This window comes from Equus przewalskii, chromosome 1, assembly GCF_037783145.1.
Source record: "Equus przewalskii isolate Varuska chromosome 1, EquPr2, whole genome shotgun sequence".
Taxonomy (NCBI): domain Eukaryota; kingdom Metazoa; phylum Chordata; class Mammalia; order Perissodactyla; family Equidae; genus Equus; species Equus przewalskii.
In genome coordinates, this window is record NC_091831.1 from 158,268,714 (window position 1) to 158,296,161 (window position 27,448).

Sequence of the window (27,448 nt, forward strand, 5' to 3'; positions counted from 1 at the left end):
TTTAAAAGATAAACGTAATTGCAAAGAAGAGGAGGACTCCAAACCCAGATGACCCAGGAAGGCGTTGGAAAGGTGGCATCAAGGTTCAGGCTTGAAGTGACAGTTCTAGCTTCACTAAAGCTATGGGAGAGAATTCCAGGCCAATGACATGATAAAAGCAAAGGTCTAGACTAGAGTTAGGAAAGGAGGATGTATGCCCCTCTAATCCAGATTAGTTTGCTAGAACATAGTGAATTATATTTGGGAATCTGGGAGGATATTTATGTTTCTGTATTTGAGGCCAAATTGGAAAAGGTATGTGTTACCTGAGTAAAGAGCTTGCAATTAATTCAGAATACAACAGGAGATAATTTAGGGTTTGTGAATAGGGAGTGTTTTAAGATTAATCTGCTGTTCTAATTGGTTTGAGATGGGGGGAAAGGAGAGTTAGAGATAGGGGAAATGGTCAGTAGCCTCTTGTAACTAAGTGTTTGATGATACGACGTTTAATTAGCTCAGAAGCTGGTTATGGATAATAATGGGAGGGAAAGCATGAATATGAAGCGGGGCTATTAAGAAGAAAGATGTATGTATGTGTATTGGAATGTGGCAGTTTCATCCATTTAGTCAGCAAATATTTATTGAGTGACTACTATGTGTGAGGTACTGTGGAAATTTAGTAGTGATCAAAATATTTATTTCTATCCCATTTCTGAATTTAATTTACTTAGTAGGTAATTCACACTATCTTTTGAGGTGTGTAACTTTGTATCTGAGCCTTGAAGTAAAGGGAACAGAAATGAATATGGACCCATCTCTGGACATTTAAGTCTCAGGATTACCCTAAATTAGAAGCAAAAAATGCTATCTTCCTCCACTGAAACCCTCTTGGGAAAGTTGGCTAGTGGAGACCATGGAAGACTACTCAAGGAGACTACTTTACCTGAGGGTTTTTACCCCCTTTAATAAGCTCAGTTTAGGGGCTGGCCCAGTAGCGCAGCAGTTAAGTGCACATGTTCTGCTTCTCAGTGGCCCTGGGTTCCCCAGTTTGGATCCCGGGTGCGGACATGGCAGCTCTTGGCAAAAGCCATGCTGTGGTAGGCGTCCCACATATACAGTGGAGAAAGATGGGCATGGATGTTGGCTCAGGGCCAGGCTTCATCAGCAAGAAGAGGAGGATTGGCAGTAGTTAGCTCAGGGCTAATCTTCCTCAAAAAAATAATAATAATAATAATAAATTTAATTTAATTTAAAAAAATAACCTTGGTTTAGCAACTTCCCTCAAGAAAGTTGACAAGGGATGTTTTGTTCTTTCATTTGGGATGTATCCCGTGTGGCCCTATGTTTAGACACATGTATTATTAGCGGAGTAAAATAATCCCATTATTGCTATATTCTAGCACTGTTACAGTTAACTGTTCACAAATCTGAATCCCTCACTTGTTATAAGATCACTGTTTCTTTCAAGGTCCTTAACACATAGAAATGAAATACACAGAAATTATAGGGCAGTAAAATGAAATAGTCTTGGAGGAGAAAGAGAGTACTGGATACAGCCTTGGAAAGTGAAGGGGGTTGATTCACCTTAAAAAACAGAATCTGCAGGGGCCGGCCCTGTGGCAGAGTGGTTAAGTTGGCGCGCTGTGCTTCAGCAGCCCAGGGTTTCACCAGTTTGAATCCTGGGCGTGGACATGGCACTGCTCATCAAGCCATGTTGAGGCGGCATCCCACATGCCACAACTAGAAGGACCCATATCTAAAAATACACAACTATGTACCGGGGGACTTTGGGAGAAAAAGGAAAAATTTTTTTAAAAGTTTAAAAAAAAAACCCAGAATTCTGCAGGTCAAGCCCTAAACAGTATAAACATTTTTGTCTAGGAAAGGAAGGATTTTCTAGTGGAAGAGATTCAGTCTCTGGTAGAATTCAGGATACCTAAGGCCTGGATTGCCTCCTCTCACCTACAGAGGAAGCCCAAGAAGTAACACAGGTACTCCTGAAAGGCAATCAAATCAAGGGCAGCTCCCAGAAGTCTTTGCTTTCACATTCACTTTGGGTAAATTATTACAGGAGTAAATTAGGCAAACTTTAGGAGCACAAGAGGGCCACTTAGCATGATCTGCTCATAGAGGGATTCTTTCTAGATTCCTCATGACCAGTTTTCTGCTCAAAAGAAAGCCACTACTTTCTTGTCTGCCCACTCTTAGTCAGTCTGCATACAACCCTGAGCAGTGCAGAGAGGAGCAAGAAAACTCACCCAGATCTCTTCTAGACCAGAGAGAGTGTAAGCCTAGTTGTGAGCAGATGAGTGCTGCACGCATTGCATTTATTTTCCTCATATGTGCTGTGATAGACTGTTTCCAGAGTTAGCCACAACAGTGGCTCACATCCCACATGCCCCTATGCAGTGTGATTTTGCCACTCTTCCCTTTAAGAGGTGAAGCTGATTTCCCCTCCTCTTGAATCTGAGCTGGCTTTCTAACTAGCTTTGGCCAACAGAATGTGGCAGAAGTGATGTTCTGTGGCTTTCAGAGCCTAGGCCTTAAGAGGCCTTGCAGCTTCTGCTTTTTGTCTTTTTGGAGACCTGAGCCTTCATGGAAGTCCAGTTATCCTGATAGATAGACCACTCGAAGAGAAAGAGAGAGGAAGAGATATACCATAGAGATTGAAAGACCTCGAAAGGAAAGAGGCCCTGGAGGATGAAAGACTATAAGGAGAAACGCTCGAACATTCCAGCCATTCAGCCAGAAGTGAGTAAAGCCATCTTGGATCCTCCAGCCCAAATGGAAGCTACCTGAATGAACTCACCCCTCACCACACGGAACGTAGACAAGTCATCCTAGCTGAGGGCTGTCCAGACAAACCATGGAATCACAAGCAAATACATAATTATTAAGATACTAAGTTTTGCGATGGTTTGTTACACAGCAGTGGATTAGTGAAACATCCACAGTACTCACCATGTACTGCACTTCTTACTTGGTTCTTTGACCAAATGTTTTTTTTTCTTAAGTTTTTGTCCTTACTGTTTCTTATTATCTGATCAAAAGCAAAATGTCCACTGGGGTTTGTCAATCAGTTATTAAACATTAGAAAAGACAAGGAAACGTAAAGGGAAGTCAAAGTTGCGTCTAATTGAGAGTAACACCAATGAAGTCTGTTTCGGGGATCAGGAGACAGAAGTTCCTTGGTTTCCTAAGAAGTTGCAGAGAACGTAACCAAGGTCCCAGAAGCAGGAGTTTGTGAGAGAGAAAAATGTGCCGATAGAATCTAGGCCTTTTTCAGGGGTGACACAGGTTGAAATCTCCAGGAAGCAGATGCTGAGACAGAATTAGGAGTCCAAAAGTTTTACCGGGGAGTAACACTTGTAAAAGGTAAAGGGAGAGAAAATGGGATTGGGCAGGGAGAGCTGTCAGACTATGATGCGGACCTGACAAAGTTTCTGCCAGCTCAGTGGGGAGTTCCAGAGCCAGAACTGCTCATTAGAGTCCTAGGTTCCAAGGGAATAGCTAAGCCTCTCTACCACCCACCACTTTGCTTAGTCTTTGGCCAGGGGCTGGAGAAGAGCAGAACAGCTGGAGGCTGTCATCTATCCAGGCTTCTTTCAGCTAGGTAACCGGGGTGTTTTTTTGTTTTGTTTTTTTGTGAGGAAGATTGGCCCTGAGCTAACATCTGTTGCCAATCTTCCTCTTTTTGCTTGAAGAAGATTGTTGCTGAACTAACATCCATGCCAATCTTCCTCTCTTTTATGTGGGATGCTGCCACAGCATGGCTTGATGAATGGTGCTAGGTCTGCACCTGGGATTTGAACCTGTGAACCCCAGGCCACTGAAGGGGAGCGTGTGAACTTAATAACCACTATGCCATCGGGCCGACCCCATAACCAGTTCTTTCTTGAAGCAACATCTCTGAAGCAGCACATCTCTGTTCCTGTCAAAGGGGACTTAGTATAGTACTTAAACGGTAACTGCATTGGGCCTTAGATTGTCGTATGGATTGAGTTCATATATTTGAGAGTGATTATTAAGAAAGCCAAATTCAAGAGAATTGTGTGCCCCTCCCCCTTCTCCATCTTTGCATCGTGAGTTAGTTATTTCCCTCTCTGGGAACCCACAGGCCATTGTTTGTGTTTACCATAATATTTACTACCACCATATAAAAATATATTCACATTTTTCCTCTTCTTAGACTGAGCTCCCTAGAGGCAGAAGTGTGACTTATTTACTTTTGTACCTACCCAACACTTGGTCTCTGAAAGAAAATAAATCTTCAGAAATTAACTGAATGAATGCACAAAGAAGCTGTCTCTTGCTTCTTATAACAGTGATGCTTTTTATCTATCTGGTTTAAATTTGATCCACTATATTTCATGCAGCTTCACTTATTCACATGCTCCTTCCAGCAAATTAGAGTTGATTCACCTCCAAAAAAATGACCAAATGAAAAACGATTGAGAGTGGGAAATGGTGGGGCTGAGGGTGGGGATTGGAGAGAGCTGCAGGAAGGAAGAAACTAAAGGCTCTAAAGAGAAAGAACAAATTAAAGGTGAAGAGAGAAAGAGAAAAAACGCTATCAGAAAGAGGGGTCAATGAAAGAAGAAAAAGGAGGACAGGAGAAGAAAAAGCAGAATGAAAAGAGGACAGAAGGGAAAATAAAGTAGAGCTATGAAGGAGGGGGCGGGGAGTCAGGTTCAGCGCTGACCTGGCCAAGGAAGTATCCATCAGCAGAAGCCTCACTGACAGCTGTTACCATAATGGGAACTGGCATCTAAACAGAGGGCAAGTCTAGTTTAATTAGTTAAATGGCATTATCTATGTCCAATGCGGGTAGAGGAGGTAAAGGGAATAGAAGGATTGGTGACCCCCCTCCTTCCATAGGCTGAAAGGAAAAACAGATTTATAAAGCTTCACCAGGAATTAAAGAGACAGGAGCTGTTTCTTCCCCAGTCGCCTTCACAGGATTCCTATGTATTCCTCTTCACCAGTACCTTTTAAAGGGGGCCCTTACTGCTCTGGTGGGGGCAACTAGAATCAAACCTGGGTTCTGTACCTTGAATTGAGCCAAGAATAGGTTTACTCATTTCCTCCCTTCTGTATTCCAGCCAGTCTCATATCAAGAGACTTTAATGACCTAGGAGGAAGCAAGTACTGGTGGGGTGCTAAGACTGGGATTCTGCCTACCCAGGTTCTTGATCCAACTCTGCCACTAACTGGCTGAGTGACTTTGGGCAAATCATTTTACCAGTCCCATCCCTTTAGCACTAAGATTCACTGGTATTATAATCTTACAAATGCAAAAAAAAGAAAAAAATTCTGAAGAATGATTTCTTTAGGAAAGCAAGGTCTTAAAAGTCAAATGTGAACCTTACCATGTTGTGGAGAGACAAAGTGAAAAAAATATATATACACACACACACACACTTCATTTCATGCTCCCACCCCCAATGTACTTCCTTTGCTAAGAATCTTCCTTTATATTACCTTGTTGTAGAAATTATTAGAGTTGAATTACTTTTTTCTTTCTGTTTACAACATCAGATCTCAAGGATCATAAAGATGAATTCATCTTGGTTCTGCAGATTAACTGATGTCAGCTAGGCTAGCCTGGGGTTCAGGAAAGACTAATAAAGAAACAGCTTCCAACCTCTGAACAAAACAAAAAACAAAGCCTGGTAATAGAAGGTTCTAGGCAAAGAGATAACCTAGACAATGTCTGCACACATTGGGCAAATCCTCTACATTTTGAGAAGACAAACACCATTTCCTCAGGGAAATTACATTCACTGGAGGTTGTTTTAGGACAAGGCTGAATAAATTAAATATTTCAACACCATATGTTCAGTTTTGGCAGGAGATGTAGGTTGGAAGGGAATCTCAATGTTAGGGAATACCCATATCACACCCCAGCTGGGTATTTAGTCATGAAATAAGGAGAAACACACAAATATTTGGTTAAAACACCTTTAATGAAAAGGGAAAGACACTAATATCTCCCTTGTCTGCTCTTCACATTTTACTATGTTAGGAAGTTCTGGAGTCTACACCTTTGGAGGAGAAGCCATCACTCAAGTCCGTCAGCTGCAGGACCCCCACTCTCTCCTCCTTAGAACTCCGGTTCCAAATGATCCTATGTTAACAGTAAATACTACATCTCATTACAAGACGAAGAGGCAGGGAGGACGGCACCTGGAGCTCATCTCCTAAAGTCTGGGACTCTAAGAACCAGACAGTGGCAAAGACACAAGCCCCGGTCCATAGACAGGAAAAAATGGGAAGGAAATGGGCCATGGAGAGGGAAATATGAGGAAAATACAGGGGGCCAGGGAATAAAGGAGGGAATTACCTAAAACTAGAAGCACACTAGTGCTAGGAAATCACCCATGATCCATAGTGCACTGCCGCACATTAAGTCACTATTAGTCCAAAAGAATATTCATGAGATCCATCCAATCAAGAATTCAAGGTCCCCTCCCTGACATCATGTCCCTTTCTTAATCATAGAGGTTTCCAGCAAGCCCTAGGCTTTAGCAACACTTCACAATTCTCCATCATTACTCCTTCAACTACCCTCACCAACAATGCTTGTTAAAGATATGAACTTCACCTTTCCCAAAATATCCCATGGGAGACTTCTTGGCAAGAAATCTGCTTGTTTCTTAACTTTGAGAGGCCATGATGAAGGAATATGAGAAGCTGGAGATGTCTTGGCGCATCGACCAGCCAACACATTTTCCTTAATGTGGCTAGCAAGGAGTTTACAGGGATGACTGTCCTATGCCCTTCATTTCTCCCTACCCCCTAGGGCTGAGACACCAGATACAGATACTGTTGTATCTTCATTGCTGGCACCTTCTGGAACAGGGGGAAAAAGGATTGTGCAGTCTGCTGCTTCTCTTCTATGATGGGCTTCTCAGGCTCTGCCTTGGATGTAGGAAGCCAAAATAGGAAGAGGGGGGCTCTCTTCTCCTTGGCCTCTCTGGATCCTGTTGCTGGAGGCACCTTCCCAGCCACAGTTCCTGGGCCAAACAGCACTGATGGTGCCAGGCCTGTAGTGGTAGTGGAGGTGGAGCTAGAACTCTGGGGCTTGGTGGGCAGGTCACGTGACAGGAAAGCCATGTACTGGTTCCAGAAAAACAGGGGACCCACCCTCACCAGCTGGGTGGGAATGTCCTGGGACAACAAGTCCTGCAGGTAGACCTGGTCACCAGAGAGGAGTGGCACTGGGCCCTCCAGGGACAGCTGCTGGTCCCTTTGGGCTGGGCTGCAGTTTCAAATGTGGGTGCTCAGGTGCACCTGCCAAAGGGAAAGGGAGAGGAGAGGGGAGAAGGGTCACGCCAGGGAATCTGGAGAGGGTTTCCCTTGGGAATGTGAAAGCTGTAGAGAATCTAATTTCCTCAGGTACAATGCATGAGGAGGGAAGAAAAATTCCTCAGGGGGTCATCACCCCATGAGCACAACGATTTCCAAGCTCAGGGACTAGAGAAAAGTCACTAGGGACATATCATGTAGGAACTCAGAGAAAAAGACAAATTGGGTTCATAAACCTTGGAGGTCCTTCTACAGAGCTCTCAGTTTCTGCTCCCTGGGTCAAGGGGGAGCAGTTAAGAAAAACAGGCTCATGGTATGGTGGGGTCATCTTTTCGGGGAAAGGAGGAGAGCCCTGGGGAAGTGATGGAGGGTGAACAGCCTGGGACCAAGGAAAGAGCAGCAATATTCTGAGGGCCATGGGGGGCAAAGGGCTGTACCTGGTGGTGAGCCAGCAGCATATGCTTCTTGAGGGTAGCCCGCTCGAGAAAGCCCTGCCTGCAGAAAACACACGTGAAGAGCGGCCCCTCCTTGGGGTGGGTCTTTTGATGCTCCTCCAGAACTGCCTGAGTGGGAAATGTCTGGCCACACACCTCACAGGCCTTTCTGCTACTGCTCTCTCCTGGCTCCTTTCTCATGGCTTCCTGCATGCTCAGCTCCTCCACTAAGGGGATGCTGCTGCCTTCCCCTTCTAGGGTGAGTGCTGATGGCGGACTTGAGCTCCTCTCCGGTTTGCCCCCCTCTTCCGTGCCTCCTGCAACATCACCGCCTCCCTGCTCCATTGGCTGTGTTTGATCCAGGCTGTCAGGTGGTGGTGGTGGTGGTGGTGGCAGAGAAGGCTGTTGAATTGCTTTCTCATTACTGTCCATCTCCTTCCCAGCTGTGGCTGCTGCCACCACTGTTCCCACCTCCTCCTCTGCCCCCGATGCCTCTTCCGAATCACCTCGCACTGATATTGCCTTCTCACCTCCACTCTCTGAGCCTCTCCCTGCCAGGGAATCTTCATCAGTCACATCTTCTTCTTCTTCCTCATCCTCTTCCTCCTCTTCAGACAACTCCTCTTCTGGAGACGGCTGCTGGGACGACTGCTGGGGGAAGCTCCCTGCCCCAGAGACTGTAGATTGCTCAGAGCCATTCTGGGCAGCTCCCCCGCTTTCAGGGAGCGTGGTACCACCGTTAGGGATCTGGCCCCCGAGATGCATGCGAACATGCTGCTGCAGAGTAACGGCATTGGTGAACTTCTTCTGGCAGATGGGGCAGGAGTTCTGGGCCCGGGCAGCTGGACTGGCCTTGTGGCCAACAAAATGTGCACGCAGATTGCCTCGGGTGGAGAAAGCTCTGCCACACACTTTGCATTTGAAGGGCCGCTCACCTCCATGTTGGCCATAATGCAGGCGTAGTGCTCGAGGACAGCTCAGCACCCGGAGGCAGATGACACACTGATTAGGTCCAGATGAGGCTGAGGATGAAGCTGCAGGGGCAGAGGTGGTGGGGGCTCCTGAGGCAGTAGAGGCCACTGCCACGGCTCCTTGTCGGTCAATCTTTTCTACGAGTTGCTGCAGTTTTGAGGTCTCTGAGGGGGAGGCCCCCAAGGGCTCTAGTACATAGGGGAAGGGGAAGCTACCGGTGGACTTAAAGTGGTTGGTAAGCAGTGCCCAGCTGGGTAGTGAAGTCACCAGCTTACTTAGCTGCATGCGGGTTGCTGTGCCACTTTCTGCCACCCCGGTGATGGCCGAGCCCTCACTCCCTGGAGGGGTATTTTCATCTGCTTTACTCTTTGGCTCTACTGCTTTCATGAGCACAAACTTATTGAAAGCAGGGAGCGCAGGAGCAGCGGCTGTGCCTGCACTGGTGGAGAGCAGCGTCAGGCTCTCTGTGGCACTGAGTGCTGTGCTGGAGGCCACCAGAGGCTTGCGTTCCACACCTCCTCCTGGCATGGCCGCCTCCTCCTCGGCCTTCTCTGGCGGCACAGACATACCATACGGCAGGCCGCTGCTGGTGATGACATAGTCTAGGTGCTCTGGCACTGGGTGAGGGTTCATCTGTACATGCGGGTACTTTTCACGATGACGGTGGAAATGCACTTTGAGGTTGCCGCGGGTGGTAAAGCGGTTACCACAGACGTTACACTTATAGGGCCTCTCCCCTGTATGGGAACGCAGGTGGATCTGCAGGGCACTGTCACTGCCAAATACTTTGGCACAGAAGCGGCATTTATGCCGTCCACCGGGCTTCTCCAAGGGACCCATCACTTCCCCATAGCCCAGCTCACCACTTCCGTTCTTTGGCTTCAGGAGCCCTGGGGAGGCAGCAGCCTCAAGGCCTCGGGCCGCCCCAAGACACTGTGCTGCCAGTAGTCCTGTGGTGCCTGGGAATGCCAGATGAGGCGAGGCAATCAGCTGATCTGTGCTGCCTGGCAGGGCTGGGGAGGGGGCAGGGGTGGGTTTGTGGCTTCGCCCAACTCCTCCAGCAGAGAAAGGGTGCTGTGACCCCAGTGGATGGTAAAGGTGGAAGAAAGCCTGCTTGGGCGTTTCTGCCCCTGAGGAGGAGGAGGAGGAAGAGGAGGAGGAAGGTGCCAGTGTCTTGCCAGTTTGCACAGGCTTGATGGGGCTGAAGAGGGGAAGCAGGGGCTTGGTGGAGGAGGCAGTCCCTGTTCCAGGCAACTCTGAGGGACTGGCAGGGGTGCCCACAGTCTGGCCTAAGGAGCCAAGCAGCAGCACCTGCCGGCAGATCTGCTCAGTCATCTGCATCTGATGGATCTGCCTCTGTTGCAGCACCCGGAGCTCTTCCAAGATCAGAGGGATGTTCAAGTGGCCGCTGCCTACACCTGGGGGTGGAGGAGGAGGTGGAGGAGGAGGGGGTGCAGGGGTGGATTCTGGAGGTAATGGGGTTGCTCCCAGCTTGGGACTGGCCAAGATCAGGCCCCCGCCTCCCCCAGCTGCTGTACCTGTGGCAGCGACCAGGAAGTGCCCCGCAGACTCCTCTCCTCTCCGCTCTGGGCCCCAGGTGGGATCAGTGGGCACGGAGGACCCAGAATCCGGGGGGTTGCTGTGCTCTGCCTCCATGACCTGGGGACTATTGTGGCCCTCAGGCCGGGGTTCAGAAGAGGTCGAAGAGTTGTTGGGGTTCTCCTGGCCCCCAATTATTACCATTACAGGGGCGTCAGTAGAACATGCATTCTGGTGGGCGAGGAATTCAGTTGGGTCAGTGAATTGAGCGCAGCACTTGGCACAGACTTGGGGGTGATCCTCCTCGCTAGCATCACCTGGGGAGAAGACAAGGAGAGAGCGTGGGTGGCGCGGTTGGGATGGTTATACAGAGGCTCTAATTAACAACGAGCCCAGTAACCGCTAGTTGGGGGTGGGGAGATGAGCTCACCATCAGGCCATGCAGAAGGCTAGAGCTCAGTCCTGACCAGCCTGGACAAGAGACACCCCAGCATGGGGAGGGGCGGGCACGCGCAAGCTACTGCCCTCCCGTGTCCGACCCCCACGCCCCGCTGATCCCGGGCCACCGGCGGGCGCAAGGAAGGGTGTGAGGACGGGGTCCGATGCAGAGAACTGTGCATTTTACCCCGTCCATCGAAAGTCTTACCCCCGCGCGTCCCCTCCACCCCCACCCCTGCCCGGGCCGGGCCCTACCGCACCTCCAAGCTCCGCCGGCTCCCCGCAGGGACCCCCGAGACGAGAGCTCCTCCCGGCTTCGTGCGCCATGGTTTTGGGGGAGGTAGAGTGCCGGGTGGAGTGGGAGACAATGGATATCGGGATTGCGGGCGGCAGTAGCCGCCGGGGCTGCGGCAGCCTCTGCACCCAGCGGCCCAGACTGCAGAGATGGAGATCGGCGGCGGCGGGGGCAGGGAGCAGCCGAGGAGGGGGAGGGGAGCGAGGAGGCGCGGAGGAGGGGAGGAGCTGGAGCGAGAAAGCTGGGAGAGGGGAGATGGGGGAGGAGCTGCTGGGGAGGGGAGTCTGTGAGGAGGAGCTGCTGGGGAGGGTGGCGGGAGCTGGAGGAGGAGGGAGCAGGGAGCCGGAGGTGGGTGTATGGGGGCGGGAGCCCAGGGCCTAGGAGGGTTTCCGGAGGCTCAGTGACAGGTGCTGTGGGGCATGGCGGGGGTCCACCTTTCCTTGCCCTCTGCCAACTCCCCCCATCCCAGATGTCTTTGCCCGGGCCTGCCCTCCCCACCCCCCCTCCAGCAAGCTCAAGGGGGGCACAGTGGGAAACACAGCCTTGCTCAATAGAGCAAAGCGATAGGCTTCTCTTATTTTTCTTTGGATAAAGGATCCGCTGAGCCTGGAAAACGTGGACTCCAGAGAGGGTGGTCTGATCGCCTCAGAGGTCTGAAGGCCAGAGGGGGAGGGGGAGCCCAGAACATCCATCCCTCATCAACACACACACACAACACACACACACACACACACACACACACACAGGCGCCAAAATACCCCATATTTGGTCCTGTCTCCCTCACCTCCATTCCCACCCTACCCCCATCCCCTCCACAAAACAAGTTTCTCAGGGTGGGAGGCTGCAAGGTAGAATTTCCAAGGAAGTCATTTCAGGACTCCTCTCTGAGGAACACTAAACCCCTTTACCTTCCGCCCCTCCTCTCCCAGAATAATAGCTGAATGGTTACTCCACAAATCACCAGGACCACACCTAATTTATAGAGTTCATGCTTATTTAAGGAGCTGTCTCCTATTTAGTACCCTCTCCTCTAACCTTCTTCCTCCATTGTCCTCTTGCAACACACACACACTGTCACTATGAAGGGCAGTTGGATTTGGGGAGATGCGAGACTGAAGAGACCTACAGAGGCCCACCTAGCTCTAACCTGGGGGGAGGGGAGCTCCTCCTGAAACAATGGAAAAAATGCTGAAGGAGCCACCAGGCAGCTTCTGGTGTCTAAAGCCCCTTTCAGCCCCAACCTGGTTTGAATGCCTAGAAATGACTTACCTCACCACCACAGAAGCTACCTCCTCTTCAGAGAGAAGGTAAGTAGGGGTGAGATGCCTCCTGGACCAGGTACTCAGAATTCCTTTTCTGCCTGGAAAGGAGTCTTAATGGGTTTCCCACTTTCTAAGAGTTTACCTTACTTATAGGAAGTGACCGCAAATCCTCAGTTTTGTGGTTTGCTGGGCATCAGTAAACCCACGTTTTTCTAATCCCACTTCTGTTCTCGCCTGGCTGGTAAATTAAGGCACGGTGGTCAGTCACTCCACGCTGTGCCCCCATTTCCCTTTTTGTAAACTGGCAATATTGTCTTTGTGCTATCTTCCTCAGAGAAATATTGTGGGGACACAACCTTGAAAAACTCTTACAAATAATATTAATATGTGCATGTGGGACTTTAAATTTTGGGAGGAATCCTGAATATTATGGATTAGAGAATTTACATTGTCAGTGGCCCATCAAAATAACCTGAAATACACAAATAGTAAAATTAGATCTATTTTTCATGTTGCTTATTAATCTTATTAATTTCTGAGGTAAGACGTTGGCTAATATCATTGGTATATGTCAAGGGTAGGGGATCTTTTTGTGGGAAGCTGAAACAACCTAGTATTAGTAATATCCACTTTGCTTTTCAATATAAATTTTGCTGTCTTTTTTAATCAAAAACATTTTACTGAATTATGTTTTGACACTCCAGATAATCATAAGGATCTTAACATTGTGAATCGTGGCTTTGAAACAGGTAAGCTGTGCGCTTCCAGGCCTGACCCTTACAATGAGGAAGAGGAGAGTCTATTTCAATTACGGCAAGTCACAGGTTGGTGCAGTGTTTTTCATTTTTACAGATAGGGAAATCGAAGCTAGAGAGGTTAAGTGACTTTTCCAAGTTCACACAGTAATTCAGTGAAGAAAGCATTCAGAATTTTGACTCTTGTCCAGGGCTTTCTCAAGCCCATCAACATTATGTGACTTCCCTAATGCTAGAGAAAGGGCCCTGTGTGGCTCCTACCTGCCATTTGCTCTCTGGCCTCAGTAAGGGAGAGGGAATCAGATGGAAGCTTTCTACTGAGCATTTGTTAATTAGCATTGAACATTTGATATCAAGTTGCTGTTTTGTCAAGTCTTCCGACAAGAAAAGAAATCCTTTTCTTTTCATCTTCTCCTGGGAAACACTGTCCCCTTTCTTGCTCTTTAATGAAACTTGCTTTCTGATGCGGAATTTGATCTGCGCTCTTCTTTAAGGTAAATTTAGTCCCTGGTGAAAGGTGACGGATCAACAGCCACCTGTAAGAGGAACCCTCTATTTCTCAGCACTTTGCACTCACTGCCTATCCCGAAAAGGGGGGCAGGATTCTTAGGTAGACACGAATGAAGTCATAAATACAGGAATAAACTAAGCAGGTAATTGTGTCCCTAGATAGCAGATAAGGTAAGGTAAGCTTTCCTGGGTCACATGCAAAGTCTGGGACGGACATAGGACTAAGACCTGGACATGCTTGTTTAAATTTTTAAAGAGCTGAAATGACAAGGAAAAGGGAACCCAGGGGACTGTCTAAATCTGGTGGCCCATCACACTGCGGCTTTAGGCTTAGGAGAGAATGGCTGGGGAGAACAAAGAGAAAAATAGGTGGGCAGTGCACAGTGGGTGGAGTAGTTGAGCAGTGGTTCTCAAACTTTGCTGCCTATTAGAATTACCGGAAAAATTCTGATGGCCAGGCCACAGTCCAGACCAATTAATTCAGAATCCCTGAGGGTGGGATCCAGGCATCAGTATATTTGTAAAGCTCCTCAGGTGATTCCAATGTGCCGCCAAGGATGAGAATCATAGTACCTATCGGAGAACTGCCCCTCCCATCAAACTTTCCACCCTGTTCCTCCCAAATCTTACCTGCGCTCAACCTGGCCAAAATCAGGACATAGGCAAAATGAGCTGCTCAATGCTAAATCTTCCTGTCAGGCTCCCTCTCTGCTCTGCCCACAGCCACACTTAGGCTCTCTTGTATCCTGCTTCCATGAACAGAATTTGATATGATTTATATCTGACTGTGAATTTAAGTGACTATGTTACCTTTCCCAGGTATGTGCGTCTTGAGCCATATTTCTAATTGTTAGATGAAAGGCTTTGTTCTACAGAGGTGAAGCATCACCCAGCCACTAAAGAAACAAAGTGCACTATGTAAGCACCTGCCTAAAATTACTGTTAGCATTGGACCAACGCTAATTGGTAGAGTCCATAATTATGAATTGGCTCTGTAACTGGTGCTATAGACTACTTCTAAGGGAGACTGTCCCATCTTCTCTTCCTTACTTGTCTCTCCTAAATATATACACATACTCCTTTGCCACCCACACCTAGTAATGTACCCATGGCCTGTGCAACACACTAGACAAACAAGTACAATGATTTGTCCATCCGGTAAGCTATCCAGATTTTGCATGTGACCCAGGGTAGCTAAGTGAGAAAAATATGTTTGTTTCCAGAACGGGAATATCTTAGGTCAAACCCAAAAAAAGGTTTTTTTATGGACATTTTTCTGACATCAGAGGACTCAGCACTTAACATAAAATTCATACCATGTTGGAGTTGGAAGGGACTTTAGAGATCTGACCCTTTCATTGAGCACAGTGATTGAGAGTGCCAGCTCTGAATCAAACAGACCTGATTTAAAGCCCCAGTTCTAGCACTTTCTAATCTCTGTAACTTTGAGAAAGTTTCTTAATCTCTCTAAGGCTTGGATTTCTCTTCTTTAAAATGGAGGTATAGCCATAAAAAGGAATGAAGTACAGATACATGCGACCACGTAGATGAGCCTTGAAAATAGTAGGCTAAGTGAAATAAGCCAGACATAAAAGGACAAACATTATTATGATTCCATTATATGAGGTACCTAGAATTGGTAAATTCACAGAGACAGAAAGTAGAAGGGTGGTTGCCAGGGCCTGGGGGGAGAGGGGAATAAGGAATTATAGTTTAATGGGTATAGAGTTTCAGTTTTGTAAGATGAAAAAGTTCCGGAGATGGATGGTGGTGGTGGTCACACAACATTGTGAATATATTTAATGCCATTGAATTTTACACTTACATATAGTTAAAATGGTAAACTTTGTTATGTATATTTAACCACAATAAAAAAAGTGTTTAAAAATGGAGGTAATAAGGAGGAGTTGGGAGGAATAAAAAAGAAGAAATACATAAAGGGCCTAGCATGGTACCTGACAAAGAGTAAATGCTCCGCAAATATTAGTGATGTGTTATTATTTAAAGACCAAAAGCTGAAGCCCACGGAGAAGAAGGGACTTGCTCAAGGTCACACAGTTTCAAGGTCCAGGCTGGATTGCAAGCCAGGTTTTCTGCTTCCTGCTCCGGTGCTCTGTTGCACCATGCCTGAGTTACTTTCTATCTACTCAGAAATGTTTTCCTTTTGACCCAGGGATACCTAGGGCTGAAAGGCTCAGGGCTTGATAGTCTGAGAGATGCTGCTCTCTACTTCCAGATATAAAGAGAACAGAGCCCTTAAAACTCTATTTTTGCCTTCTTTCCCCTTTTGCTGCTCTTGATGTCTGCTAACTTCCATTTCTCCCTCTAGATCTGTTTGGCTGTTGTCCTGGTTTCTCCTTCTCACTAAATATCTGGGTTTCTGATTGTTTCCTTTATTTCCCAGATGTCCTAGTTTACATTTTCCCTATTCACATCCCTTATGTTCTCTAATCCAGATTTCTAGACTCTGTAGGGGAGAGAGAAATTTTTTTCTCTCTCCAGAGCTTTTAAGTAAATAGACTATTTCCTTCTCATCACTTATGTGCTATAACTGTTCTGTTAGGTTTTGGTGTTCTGGTCCGGGAAGCTGAGCGAAGACAGGGCTGGAAAGTAGGTTTTTCAGACTGTTTCTTGGTGACGTCTTACGTCACTGCAGAGATGAGGCTTTTAAAATGTGCAACAAAGGCTTAGCATTTGCTTGTCACATAGGGTAAACGTTGCTTAAAAGAAGGCAAAGACTCCTGAAAACCTTACTGGCACCTTAGCCTACTAAATAAATGTCTGCTGATGCTCATGATGATGTCCATCGTTTCACGGGGACACCAAATGACACACACCTAAGAGCCCTCCCCCAGATAAGAGCCCTCCCTACCTAATTTGGAGGCATGCAGAACAAGAAAATGTTTCTGGGGTAGAAGGAAAAGTCAGGAGCCTGAAGATCACATAAGCAAACAGAAACCCAATCTATGGAAAAGGAGGGAAGGAGAAATCTATATATAAGAGCAGGAAGGAATTTTAGAATCTATCCAATATAGCTGCTTCATCTTACAGATGAGACCCAGTGACACTCCAAGTCCTGCATGTAGCCCTGGATCTTTCACTCTCAGGACAATTCTGATCAGAAAACCCTTAGGCTTTCTTCAGGCAGATCTTAAGAGGTTACTACTGCTTTCTTGCTCCTTACACTTATGTTTCTGACTTTTGTGGCTCAATGGCAAAATTTCAACTGGAATTTATTGCTGCCATTGGATTCAAGCCTGCACTGTTTCTATGGGGATGGCTTTGCAGCAGCATCCCCCTACCCCCCACCCCCAAGTGTTCATGGCCCGAGGTGGGAGTTATAGCTCAGGGGGCCTAAGAATCCACTCAGGGCAGTTGTGAAAGATTTCTTTTGACGCCCTCGCAGATTTTTCCTCAGGAGTGGTATTGCGAATGGGTGAGAAGACTTGGGAGACGTGGGGAGAGGAGAGGAGAGGAGAGGATGCCTCTTGGGTGGGGGGATTCAGTATTGTTCCACAATCCAACCAGCAGGGGAGCAAGGCTATGAGGCAACTCTGAGGCTCTAGGGGAAGTCTCCTGTCGAGCAGGAGGAGGAAACATCCGGTCTGCAGCAGCATTAAGGAGGGCTAATGTGTCCCGGGAGGGAAGGATGCTAACACCATGAACCTCTAAATATGGGCACAGTGGGATCCCAGCAAAGCAGTGACTTGAGGAGGATGTGTTCCATCCAGATCACAATATGTCTCTTAAGGGTGTTCTGTAGCACATGGAGCCCTGATGTGAGCTCAAGTTATTTTTTTACAGAAGGTGAAAAGGTAAGGTCAATCTGTGATTTAGTTTTAGTTACTGCAAAAACATTATCCTAGAGCTTTTCATGGCACACATCTTATAAAGAAATGCTGAAGTTTTCCAAGAGGTTTCTGAGCTTTGGTCATATTTCAGCACTTACAGGAAGTACCACTGTACTCACATATAATAATAACAATACTCACACATATTAAGTACTTATTGATGCTAGGGACCGTACCATAAGCACTTATTATGCTAGTTATTTTTCCAAGTGCTTTACATGCACTATCTCATTTCGATTCTCACAGTAACCTAATGAGGTAGCTAGTATATTCATCCCTATTTTACAGATGAGGAAACTGAGGCAGAGAGAGGCAAGGTAAACCAATCAAGGTTGCACAGCTAACCAAGTGGAAGAGCCAGGATTTGAATCCTGAAAGTCTGGCTTTAGAACCTTTGCACTTAATGCCACACTACATTGTTGGGCGAATCAACTATTTGCTAAATAAATAGTTTGTCCCTGAGCCAGGACTTCCAGACTTTCACAGTGTGAACATATGTAGCCATACCAGTATGTCCAAAACTCGCTTGATCCTAAGAATTACCTGGACACTTGCAAAGATAGAGATTCCCAGATTGTAGCCCAGATCTACCCACAATCAAGCAAGTTTGGAAAACCCTAATTTAGTGGAGTGAATTCCGCCAGCACTGAGCATTGAGAAACCTAGGTGTTTGTCCTGACTGTGCCTCTGTTTCTGAGACTTGGGGCAATGCCACTTCTGAACACCCTAGTTGCTCCATTGTCTGCCTCTTACCGGAATGTTATAAGAATACATGAAATTTTTCCCCCCCTTAAAGAAAATCTGTTACTTAAAAAACATGATAATATTTTCATAAAATGATATGTATAATTAACATATATGTTAGCTTCTACACTTCTTTTTTTAGCTCCCTTGAAGCACAAACCTAAGTCCCTCATCCACACCTCTCCCCCAGGTGACATGGATACACACCCCAAACCAGGCTGCATCTGACCGACATTAGCTCTCTCCCTCTGGGAGCTCTGATCTGCTCTCAGCTCAGCCCAACAATGAGAAACTTTTTTCTCTTCTCCCTCAGGGGAACCTTCACGTTTATCCAATTCATTCTCTTGCAACCCAACTCTCAAGAAAGAAAAGGGGGAAAAATCCCACCCCTAAGAGACGGTCTTCAGGTCTGAGGAGGTTACTTAGCAACGGCACAAAGACCAGTGAGCAGAGGGGGACCTGGGGAGAAAACTCTTGGGTGGGGAGACAGAGCCAGTTTGAAAACTCCATTTCATCTAGAGAAAAACAACACAGACAACACAAACAGAATCAATCCTGAGAAAAGCCAAGCGGGGCTTCTCCCCAGCACAGGTCATCTCTTTACTCCCTGCATCTCAACTTCTCCAAGCCCCCAGTGACCAAGTCCTCCCCCTGGTTTTGCCCATGGCCCAGGTGCCCTCCCCTTGCCCTGGCCTGACCCACACAGGCTTGGACTCAGGGCTCCCCCACCCTCCCCAGGCACCCACCGTTCTCAGACGCGCTGGGACCTTCGCAGTCCGAGATTAACTGTTGGGGTTTCCGCTGCTTTCGCCGAGACATTCCCGGGTAGAGAGAGGTGGGATAGGGAGGGGCAGTGCTCACTTAGTTTTAACCAGGGTGACCTGGTTGGGTCTCCCCCTTGGGTCTGAAGCCAACTGATGCCTCTCCCCCAGTGCAAATCACTGTGGAGCAGAGATGTTCTCCCTTCGCAGAGACAGACAGACAGACTCGTGCGCGCGCTGTCTCTCTCTCTCTCTCTCTCTGATTCTCTGTCCCTGACTCTCTCTCTCTTTCTCTCTCAATCTCTGCAAGTCTTTAAAGGGGAGACGCCCCCTTTTTTTTCTTCAGCTTCTTCCCTACGCTTCTGCAGCTCCCATTGTAAAAGCAAAAATCCTAATCTTTCCGCACACTCTTTTCTTTTGTACTGCAGAGGAAAGGATTTAACCCTCTCCTGCCTGCCAGGGCTCTGGGCCTCTCCCTGTGCTGTCTGATCAGAAAGGGTCCCTAGCTTGTTTTTCTCACTCTTCGTCCAAGATCTTCACAGTGCTTTTTGGTTCTTTCATGATTCTATGCCACCTTGTTTGATAATGTGACTGTTTCTAGGGTATAAGCTGAAATAAGAACTTTCTGGTATATCTTGATTATGAGGCCAAAAAGTCAGCCAGTTGAAAATGGGGATATGAAAGGCTGGCAAAAACATAGAGTAAAGATGAAGAGTCATTATAATAAGTTAATATACACAGAGCTGTTTATAATTAATAGACTATTTTCACATACGTGACATATTTTAAGTATTACAACTCTGAGATTAGCACAGCAGGTTTTACTACTCCTATTTATAGATGATCCTCTTTATAGATGAACCAAAAGGCTCAGTGATGTTAAGTAACCTATCCAAGGTTGCACAGCTATGATGTAACAGAGATGGGCCTGGAAGCCAGTTGCATCTGATAGCAGTCTAGCATTTTTTTTCCTCTATATTGTTAAAGGCATAATATGCCACCAGACTCCTAGCGTGAAAAAAGTGATTGATCTTAAAGAATCTCGTTTAAAATAGCAACAGGCTCAGTGGCTCTTCTGTCTCTCCCACTCCTGTCCAGCTCCCATCTCTGAGAAGATGATGTGGATGAGTTCCATGGTACTCCAGGGTGGAAGCTACAGGGGGCACTTTCAGCTCAATGGAAAGGGACTTTCTAATAGTGTGATGAACAAGCCAGTGAATTTGTAGGCTTTCTGTAATGTGTTCTCACAGAGGCTGGAAACAATTGTCAAGGATTCTGTGGAAAGAATCTCCTTGTAGATGTCAGGTTTGACTTTTAATAATTCCTCCGTCTCTAAAATACGTCATTTGGCAACCAATCAAGTCTCTCCCACTCAGCCTGCACTGTTAAGGGTGATTCATTTATTGTTCTTTAACTTCTGGCCATGCTATTACTACCTGAATTTGAGTAATACTGTGCTACTGGGCATTGAATATCCACATGGGCCTTATCTTCCAGCTATAATGCCTAGGTCCTCTTTTAACCTTATTTACCTTTTATTCTTCTGGCTGAGATGAGAGAGCATGTGAAACACCACCAGTTAGGAAAGTGGGAGTTGCTTTCTCCTTTAGAGTTTAGTGATGTAAATCTCTGACGGCTGCATCTTCAGAGAAAAGCAAAGCAAAGCTCACTCACAGTGTTGGGTACAAACTTGAAGTTCCCTTCATTTCTGCCCTTACACCCGTCAAGGCTAGTGTGGCAATACTAAGAAAGGGAGAGAGAGACAGCAGATGGTAGGAAGGTTGCTGGTGATAAATGAGGCAGGTACCCACACCAGAAGAGATTTGGGAAGCACTCTGATCTTTGATTTGGAATTCACTGAGTCTCCATTATTTTCCCACTCCTTTGGGGTCAAGACCCTGGGTGGCTCCCTCAGGGTCCACCCTTGGCATTCTTGCTGACGTTGCCCAATTCATCCTGTTAACCTCCCTGTAGTAGACAGGTGCAGTCATCACTAGGCTCTTGTAGGAGAAAGGGGAACACTGAGGCCAGGAAGCTTCTAATTTCTCAGTGGAATAGACTGGGTCCTGTCACTCTCTCATCCCACTATTTCCTTCATTTACTTCTTTTGGAGGAAAAGAAATGCGAGAAGGAACATAGCTGTCTGCTTTTCTCTCTGAGATCTCCAAGGGGAGATTTGGGGGTCCAATATTCGTCTCTTTCCTGAGTCTTGTCTGTCTTGTCTTTTCCTATTTTTTTTCCACCCTCCTTCTTGCTGGCCTTATTGTGAAAGGAAGAGTTCTTTCCCCTCCTCTCCTTTCTTCCGCCCTCCCCCATTTACCATTTTTTTCTTTTTACCTCTCCACTGTGGCCTCTTGACCTCCCCACAGAGTTACAAAAGTAAAATCCTTGAAGAGATGCTGCTGTGGGAATGTTAATGAGCCTTCCCCACAAAGGGGCAAAGACTTTACTTCACTGAGTTGGAAAAAAGCCCCTTTGAAAAGGGGTTTCTGTGTGTGGTGAAGTGGAGAGGGGAGGGGAAGGAGAGAGAGGGAGGGAGAGGGAGAAAAGAAGGGAAGGGAGAGAAAGAGAGTGAGAGAATGAAAGACAGAGAGAGAGAAGTGAGAGAGAGAGAGAGAGGGAAACTTAGTAGCAGAAGGGAATATTAAAACAACACTTTCTTTCTCTAATTGGTGATTTAATTTTTGGAAAATGTTCCATGGTCTTTTGACCTTGTAAACTAAGCGCTTACATTCTCAAGAAGCTGAAGAAGCACTCAAGGGCATTGAAGATAATAAAGGATAGGAAAAAGGGACTTATCCTGGCACCCTACCCCTAGTTCCTTCCCATGTGTGGGAGCCTGAGATGTTCTAGGGGGAATGTTCTGGATGGGGGGAGTTAGTGGTGAAGAGGGACTCTTTCTTCTGGCTTTGTGGTTCCTTCTTATATTTTCTAATTTTATCAACATTTTCTATTGTGGCTTCCCTATTGGCTATTGGTCTAATAATGTTTTCTCTCTTCAGGAATAGCTTAAAGTATGGTTGGGCGTTTACATCGTGGAGCTAATTTTCAAGCCAGACCGCTTGAGCATAATCTCTGTATCCTTCATTTGTGAGCACAGGTTGCCTCTGAATTAGTTAAAATGGATGTTAAGGTATTTTCAGTATCAAAATTAAGTGCTTAAAAAGAAAAGATATGTTGTTGCTTTTTTAAAATTGAGATATAATTGACTACTGTTGCTTTTTAAAGAAAGACAGTCATTATGTTTGACTCTGAGGTTTTCCAACACGTTGTTTTGTAATGTCAGCGCAACACTCCAATTAAAGAAGCCCAGAACTGTGAGGAACAAAGAGAAGGTGATTGGAATGAGATCCTTGAAGAGAAAGATGAAGAGCCAGTCAGGAATTCTAATTCCCAGAGCTCTATACACCCCTCTGGACTCACTGTAATCACATAGGGAATTTATCGAGAATTCACATTCCTGGCCTCCACGCCGGATCTAGGATCTACTTAATCAGAATCTCTGGGGCTGGGGGCTAAGATTTTTAAATAAGCTCTTAAATTATTCTTTTGCAGAGTCAAGTTTGAGACAACTGCACTTGACTGCTGGCTTCTAAACCATGGGCTCTAGGGTCCCAGGGGACTGCAGTGTTGTTGCAAGGGAATCCATGGACACATGAAGGGAGCCCAGCCTGTGGTCTGAATAAATAGCATGCCTCTCAAATATATATACTACTGTTGGCCAACTGTGTTTTGACGTTGTTGAGATTAATACACTTTTAAGTCATTTAAAAGTGTTTCTAAACTCATCATGGCTTTTGCCCTAAAAATACAACTGTAGTCATGTGGAGGTCCAGGAAATTTTTTGGCGTTTCATTCGAGGCATCTTCTCTTATGACAATACTCTATTCTGAACATTCCTCTTTTTCTGGTTTGTAGAAGAGCAGGCATTGTAGAGGCATTTCTTCTACCTTCCAAAGAGTTAGGATCCTACGGGGAATTTGGTTTTAATTGCCAGAGAACTAAACTAGGAATCTAGAAACACATGTAACCTTTCTACTGATAACAATAATCATAGCTAATCATAGGTTGGGTACATTCTGTGTGCCACGCCCTTTGAATAAATGATCTCATTTAATCCTTAAAAATAACTTTGCAAAGGAAGCATTATATAATCCTCATCTTAGCCATGCAGAACACCCCATTTTACAAATGAAGAAACTGAGGCTTAGAGAGGCAAAGTAGCTTTCTTGCTCAAAGTCTCATAGCTGATAAATGGCAGGTTGAAATTTGCCCAAGCAACGCCTGATTGGACAGCCTTTGTTATTGTCACCACAATATGACACTTTGCTGCCATCCCACTGATTTCTGCCTCTGTTATAGGCCTCAATTTCTGGCTGCAGATCTAGAGGATGACCTAAACTTTCAACTTCCAAAGAAAATTTGAAGACCTACAAATAAATATCTACAACAAGTTACGGTTCTTCTAGTTACATATGCTACCACACGTTCTTTATCTTGCCAGCATTAAGGAAATAAGGCAATGACGAGTAAGGAAAAGTGCCTTTGCAAAACTTTACTAAATAAGAAAGCATTGACAAGCAATCTCTGGTCTTATTAGACAGTTTCTGCCTGGCCTCTTTCAGGTGGCAGTTACCATGGTGTTTTCGGGGCAGAGGGAGGGAGTGAAGATCAAGGAGGGTCATTCAGACTGAGTCTTGTCTGGTGTTTCTTTTCACAGTTCATTCTGCAAGGATAGCAGGAATTTAAATGTGCACAAGGGGAAGGAGAGAACTCATTCTTTTTGCTTTCCTTCATTTCTCCATGTTACTCATGTTAAGTACAGGTGAAATGGAGGTTGTGAAGAGGACAAGGTAGTGGAACAGGAAAGGGAGGTTGTGGGGGAAGGGCCATGAGCCTAGCCAGCAGGGGGAGAAGGCTAGGGTGGGGGTGGGGGTGGGGGGAGAGAGAGAGAGAGAGAGAGAGAGAGAGAGAGAGAGAGAGTGTGTGTGTGTGTGTTTTCAAGGGAGAAATTATAGGAACAATTTCCTGAAGTTCTGGGAATCCTGAGGTTGGTCATTTCTAAGAAAATCAACAAATCAACAAAGGAGGGGAGATATAAACAGTGAGGGTGAGGGGGGAGTATGTTGAGAAAGGCAAGGAAAAAAAAAAAAGAAAACTAAGCCATGAGGAAGGAAAACAAATCAGAGTGATGAGAAAGAAGGAGTTAAGTCACAGACGCAAGTCTTTGGAGGAACAGGAACATATAGATTGAGTATGTCAGAAAATAGGAGTAATTGACAACCTATCATGGAAATAGGGTCGGAGCCTTCAGGAGGAACTTTAAGAAGAGGAAGAAGTGGACTCCCAAGGACTGTGGAGCTGGACGTGGCCATAGAGAACATCTCCAAATCTCTCACTTTTCAGATAAGGTAATTATGACCAAGAGAGGTTAAGTGACTTTTCAAAGGTTCTGCAGAACCAGATCTTATCCCAGGGAACTGCCCTTTCCGCTACAGCTTGGAACCGGAGAAGAAATGAGGCAAGAATGAGTGGGAAGCCAAGCATAAGTAAAAATTAAAAGATAGATCTTAAATTAATTTCTCCACTCTCTCTAGAATTTATGAACTTGTTTTTTTCTTGTGGGGACCATTGTATTTAGGAGCTAATTCCATTCTGATAACTTCATACCTTAAACAATTCAGTCAGATAATAATCCCTTCCCCACATTGGAGAATATTCCCAGGAAAGGAATCCTTCAGCAACTAATTTAATTACTGAGAATATTCTTGATGATGCGTAATTGATTCCTAATTATATTTTAAGTGCAAATCTTTTTTTTTTTTTGAGGAAGATTAGCCCTGAGCTAACTGCTGCCAATCCTCCTCTCTTTGCTAAGGAAGACTGGCCCTGAGCCAACATCCATGTCCATCTTTCTCTACTCTATATATGTGGGACGCCTACCATAGCATGGCTTTTGCCAAGCAGTGCCATGTCCACACCCGGGATGCGAACCGGCAAACCCTGGGCCGCCGAGAAGCGCAACGTGTGAACTTAACTGCTGTGCCACGGGGCTGGACCCTAAGTGCAAATCTTTTAAATCTGCCTTTGGTAAATTTATTTATTCACATTCATTCGTTCAACAGATTTTTTCTGAGCACCTGCTATGTGCTAAGTACCTAGTACACAACAGAACAAAATAAAACAAATGCAGGTTTTCCTTACTATCCAAAAGTAGAGTATTCCTATGAAAACTTTCATAAACTGAAATGGTGAGGAAGCAATTACTGTTAATTTTTATGAGAAACATTTGAGAGTTCCCAGATCCAAAAACATAACCTACCAAATCATACCAAATAACACATACAACCTAAAATAACACTAACTTATAGTAAAAGCAGGAATGATATAAATACACAGCTTACATAAAGTAGAAATAATATATGTACAGTGTAAGTTCTCTTACCAGAATTAAGAAGACAGCGAGCACACTGGGAGGCTGAGAGGTGGTGGTGCTGATGATGGTGAAGTCACCGTGCTGATGAAGGCTGAGTCGGTGGAGGTGGCGTGATGCGAGGTACAGGAGACTGGAGTGCAGGAGAGAGAGGAAGTGGGGTCCTCTATTAACATCTCATTGTGGTCTGAATCCATCAGGGCAGGCAGGTCACTAACTCACTAAGGTCTACAGCTCTGATGTCCGCCTGCCTGCATGTCGAAGGTCGAGGTTCCTCGTCTGCTGTGGCTGCTGTGGCTGCTGTGGCTGCTGTGGCTGATGGGGAAGACTTGAAATAGCACAGTATGCTTGACTGCTTAGCCTCTATAACGTCTCGCTGCAAAACAAACGCTGAACACTATTTTTGCTTTTTTTCGTAAAAGTGAAAATCTTCTTCAAATTTCTTTTGGTTTTGAAAACAGGTACTAATGTAGGCTTTTCGTAAAAGCGAAGTGGCATAAAGCGAACTTTTGAATAGTAGAGGAAACTTGTACTGTCCAGGCTATTATTTTTCAGCGATTTTGTAATTGTTTTGACTTTAATCTTTTGGTGATATCTCTTTGTTATTTTTTTTATATTTCCATTTCCAAATTATGCCACTGCTTTGTTCCTTGTCCATAATCGGGGTAATCCCAGGATTATTAGGCACTTCTGATGTGGCTCCTCATCGATCCTGGACCTGCTCTTACAATCTCAAAATGAGACAGGACACATGGTTCGCATGGAGTTGGTTAGAGCACGTTTACTACAGAAGATGGCTCAATAAGGAGAGCTGGTGGGGCAAATCAAAGCCAGAATCCTTGAGGAGAACTAGGAGGAGCTGAAGATCCCACAGACAACCTGCACGTCCAAAGATGCTGGAATAGGATAGCGAGTGAGTTAACAGAGAGAGGAGTTAAGAACTGGAAAGACTGCTGTGAATATTGACTTCATTGGACTTGTGGGTTTGAGGTGAATGGCAACTGGCTTATGGAAGTTAAAGATACATGGTGAGGGGCATAGTGTATATTATGGAGAATTCTGTGCCTCCCTGCAAGTGAGCATTTCTATGAGGCTGGATCGCAATATGATACTTATGTTATTTAATGATCATATACTGCCTGATTCATTATTCTTTGTCCATCTTAAAGTGCATTGTACATTTCTTGACCCCATGATCCGCTTAATCCCATGGAATCTAATGTGAGGTTCAGGAATTTATTATGCATGATGTGATGCTCTCTCTCTTCTCTCTCTCTCTCTCTATATACACACACAGATACATACACACACATGCAAACATATATATCTGTGTGTATATATATATATTATAATATATACAAACTAATTGATTGTCTATATATATATATATGGAGAGAGAGAAAGTGAGAGAGATATGTAAAAATATATATATATATATCTCTTTAAAAATGTATATACAAAGATGAGGAAAGGGGATCAGCAGATTTGGAGCAGAAATTGGGAATGATGGAGGAGAAACTTCGTGACCAAATTCTACTCTATGAGGTTTAGATCTTTCCTTGTCATATCTGGGTCAATGACCTCTACTCCCATCTTTTGATCAAGGGATAAGTGTTACCAGGGTGTATCTGTGTTTCAAAAAAAAAAAAAAAAAAAATGGATAGAAGTCTGAAAGAAAAGGGAGGGTAAAGAGGGGTACTTGAGAGAAACAGGCCTGTTACTCCAGAGGAGTTGTTTTTTCTATCACCTACCCCCATCTTTGTAGCAAAAACCTCTCCATCCTTCCATACACATCATATCTAAGCTGTCCATCTTTATTTAGTCAGCTAGAAATCCCCATATTAGCTTTTTTCTTGGAAGTGGAAGAAGGAACACTATCCTCCCACCCCCAACATACCTAAAAATAGCCTTAGAAAATAAACTCAATAAAATCACATTACATAATTTAAAATCTTGGAAAACAAAAAGTGTCATAACTATTAGAGTACTATGAAATCCCTTCTAAATTTAAGATCTATTTAAAATAAGAGCATTAAAAAGATGTATAATGTAATTTTCAAAATAAAAAGCACAGTTATGTGAAATCAGAGTTTGGCCATTTCTTGATTCCCACCTAGTGTCTACTCTATACCTAGTATACTCATGCTGGGCATGACATACGTGAACA

The 27,448-nt window shown here is 45.4% G+C and overlaps 1 protein-coding gene and 1 long non-coding RNA gene across 10 annotated transcripts; one reads left to right on the forward strand and one right to left on the reverse strand.

The window, feature by feature from the left end:
- Positions 1-5,926: 5,926 nt before the first annotated feature.
- SALL2 (spalt like transcription factor 2) lies at positions 5,927-19,241 on the reverse strand. 6 transcript variants are annotated; one of them, XM_008528790.2, is made up of 3 exons: positions 18,834-19,240; positions 10,232-10,549; positions 5,927-10,111 (listed from the first exon to the last, which is right to left on the reverse strand). In XM_008528790.2, the coding sequence occupies exons 1-3, from the start codon at positions 18,904-18,906 to the stop codon at positions 7,596-7,598; spliced, it is 2,907 nt and encodes a 968-aa protein (XP_008527012.1). In that variant the 5' UTR covers positions 18,907-19,240; the 3' UTR covers positions 5,927-7,595. The 6 variants fall into 6 exon arrangements, with proteins under 6 accessions (XP_008527012.1, XP_070442105.1, XP_008527011.1 ...); XM_070586004.1 differs by lacking the exon at positions 18,834-19,240 and adding an exon at positions 10,931-11,139; XM_008528791.2 differs by having other exon boundaries at positions 6,635-7,105; positions 7,726-10,549.
- Positions 11,627-26,938, forward strand: LOC139077500 (uncharacterized). Of its 4 annotated transcripts, XR_011530085.1 has the most exons (5): positions 11,627-12,272; positions 12,977-13,051; positions 23,211-23,377; positions 24,148-24,259; positions 24,682-25,171. It is a non-coding gene; the product is annotated as an uncharacterized lncRNA (long non-coding RNA). The 4 variants fall into 4 exon arrangements; XR_011530082.1 differs by lacking the exons at positions 23,211-23,377; positions 24,682-25,171 and adding an exon at positions 25,297-26,938 and having other exon boundaries at positions 12,142-12,272; XR_011530080.1 differs by lacking the exons at positions 11,627-12,272; positions 12,977-13,051; positions 24,682-25,171 and adding an exon at positions 25,297-25,432 and having other exon boundaries at positions 23,243-23,377.
- The last annotated feature ends 510 nt before the right edge of the window (positions 26,939-27,448 follow it).

What these genes read in the sequence shown, in the direction of transcription:
- SALL2 (XM_008528791.2), bottom strand. Translation starts at nt 18,906, where the DNA reads ATGTCTCGGCGAAAGCAGCGGAAACCCCAACAGTTAATCTCGGACTGC. An exon ending in TCCCAGCGCGTCTGAGAACG is followed by an intron (nt 10,550 to 18,833) that starts GTGGGTGCCTGG and finishes TCTTCTCCCCAG; the next exon opens with GTGATGCTAGCGAGGAGGAT. An exon ending in ATGCTGCTGGCTCACCACCA is followed by an intron (nt 7,106 to 7,725) that starts GGTACAGCCCTT and finishes CCTGTTTTTCTG; the next exon opens with GAACCAGTACATGGCTTTCC.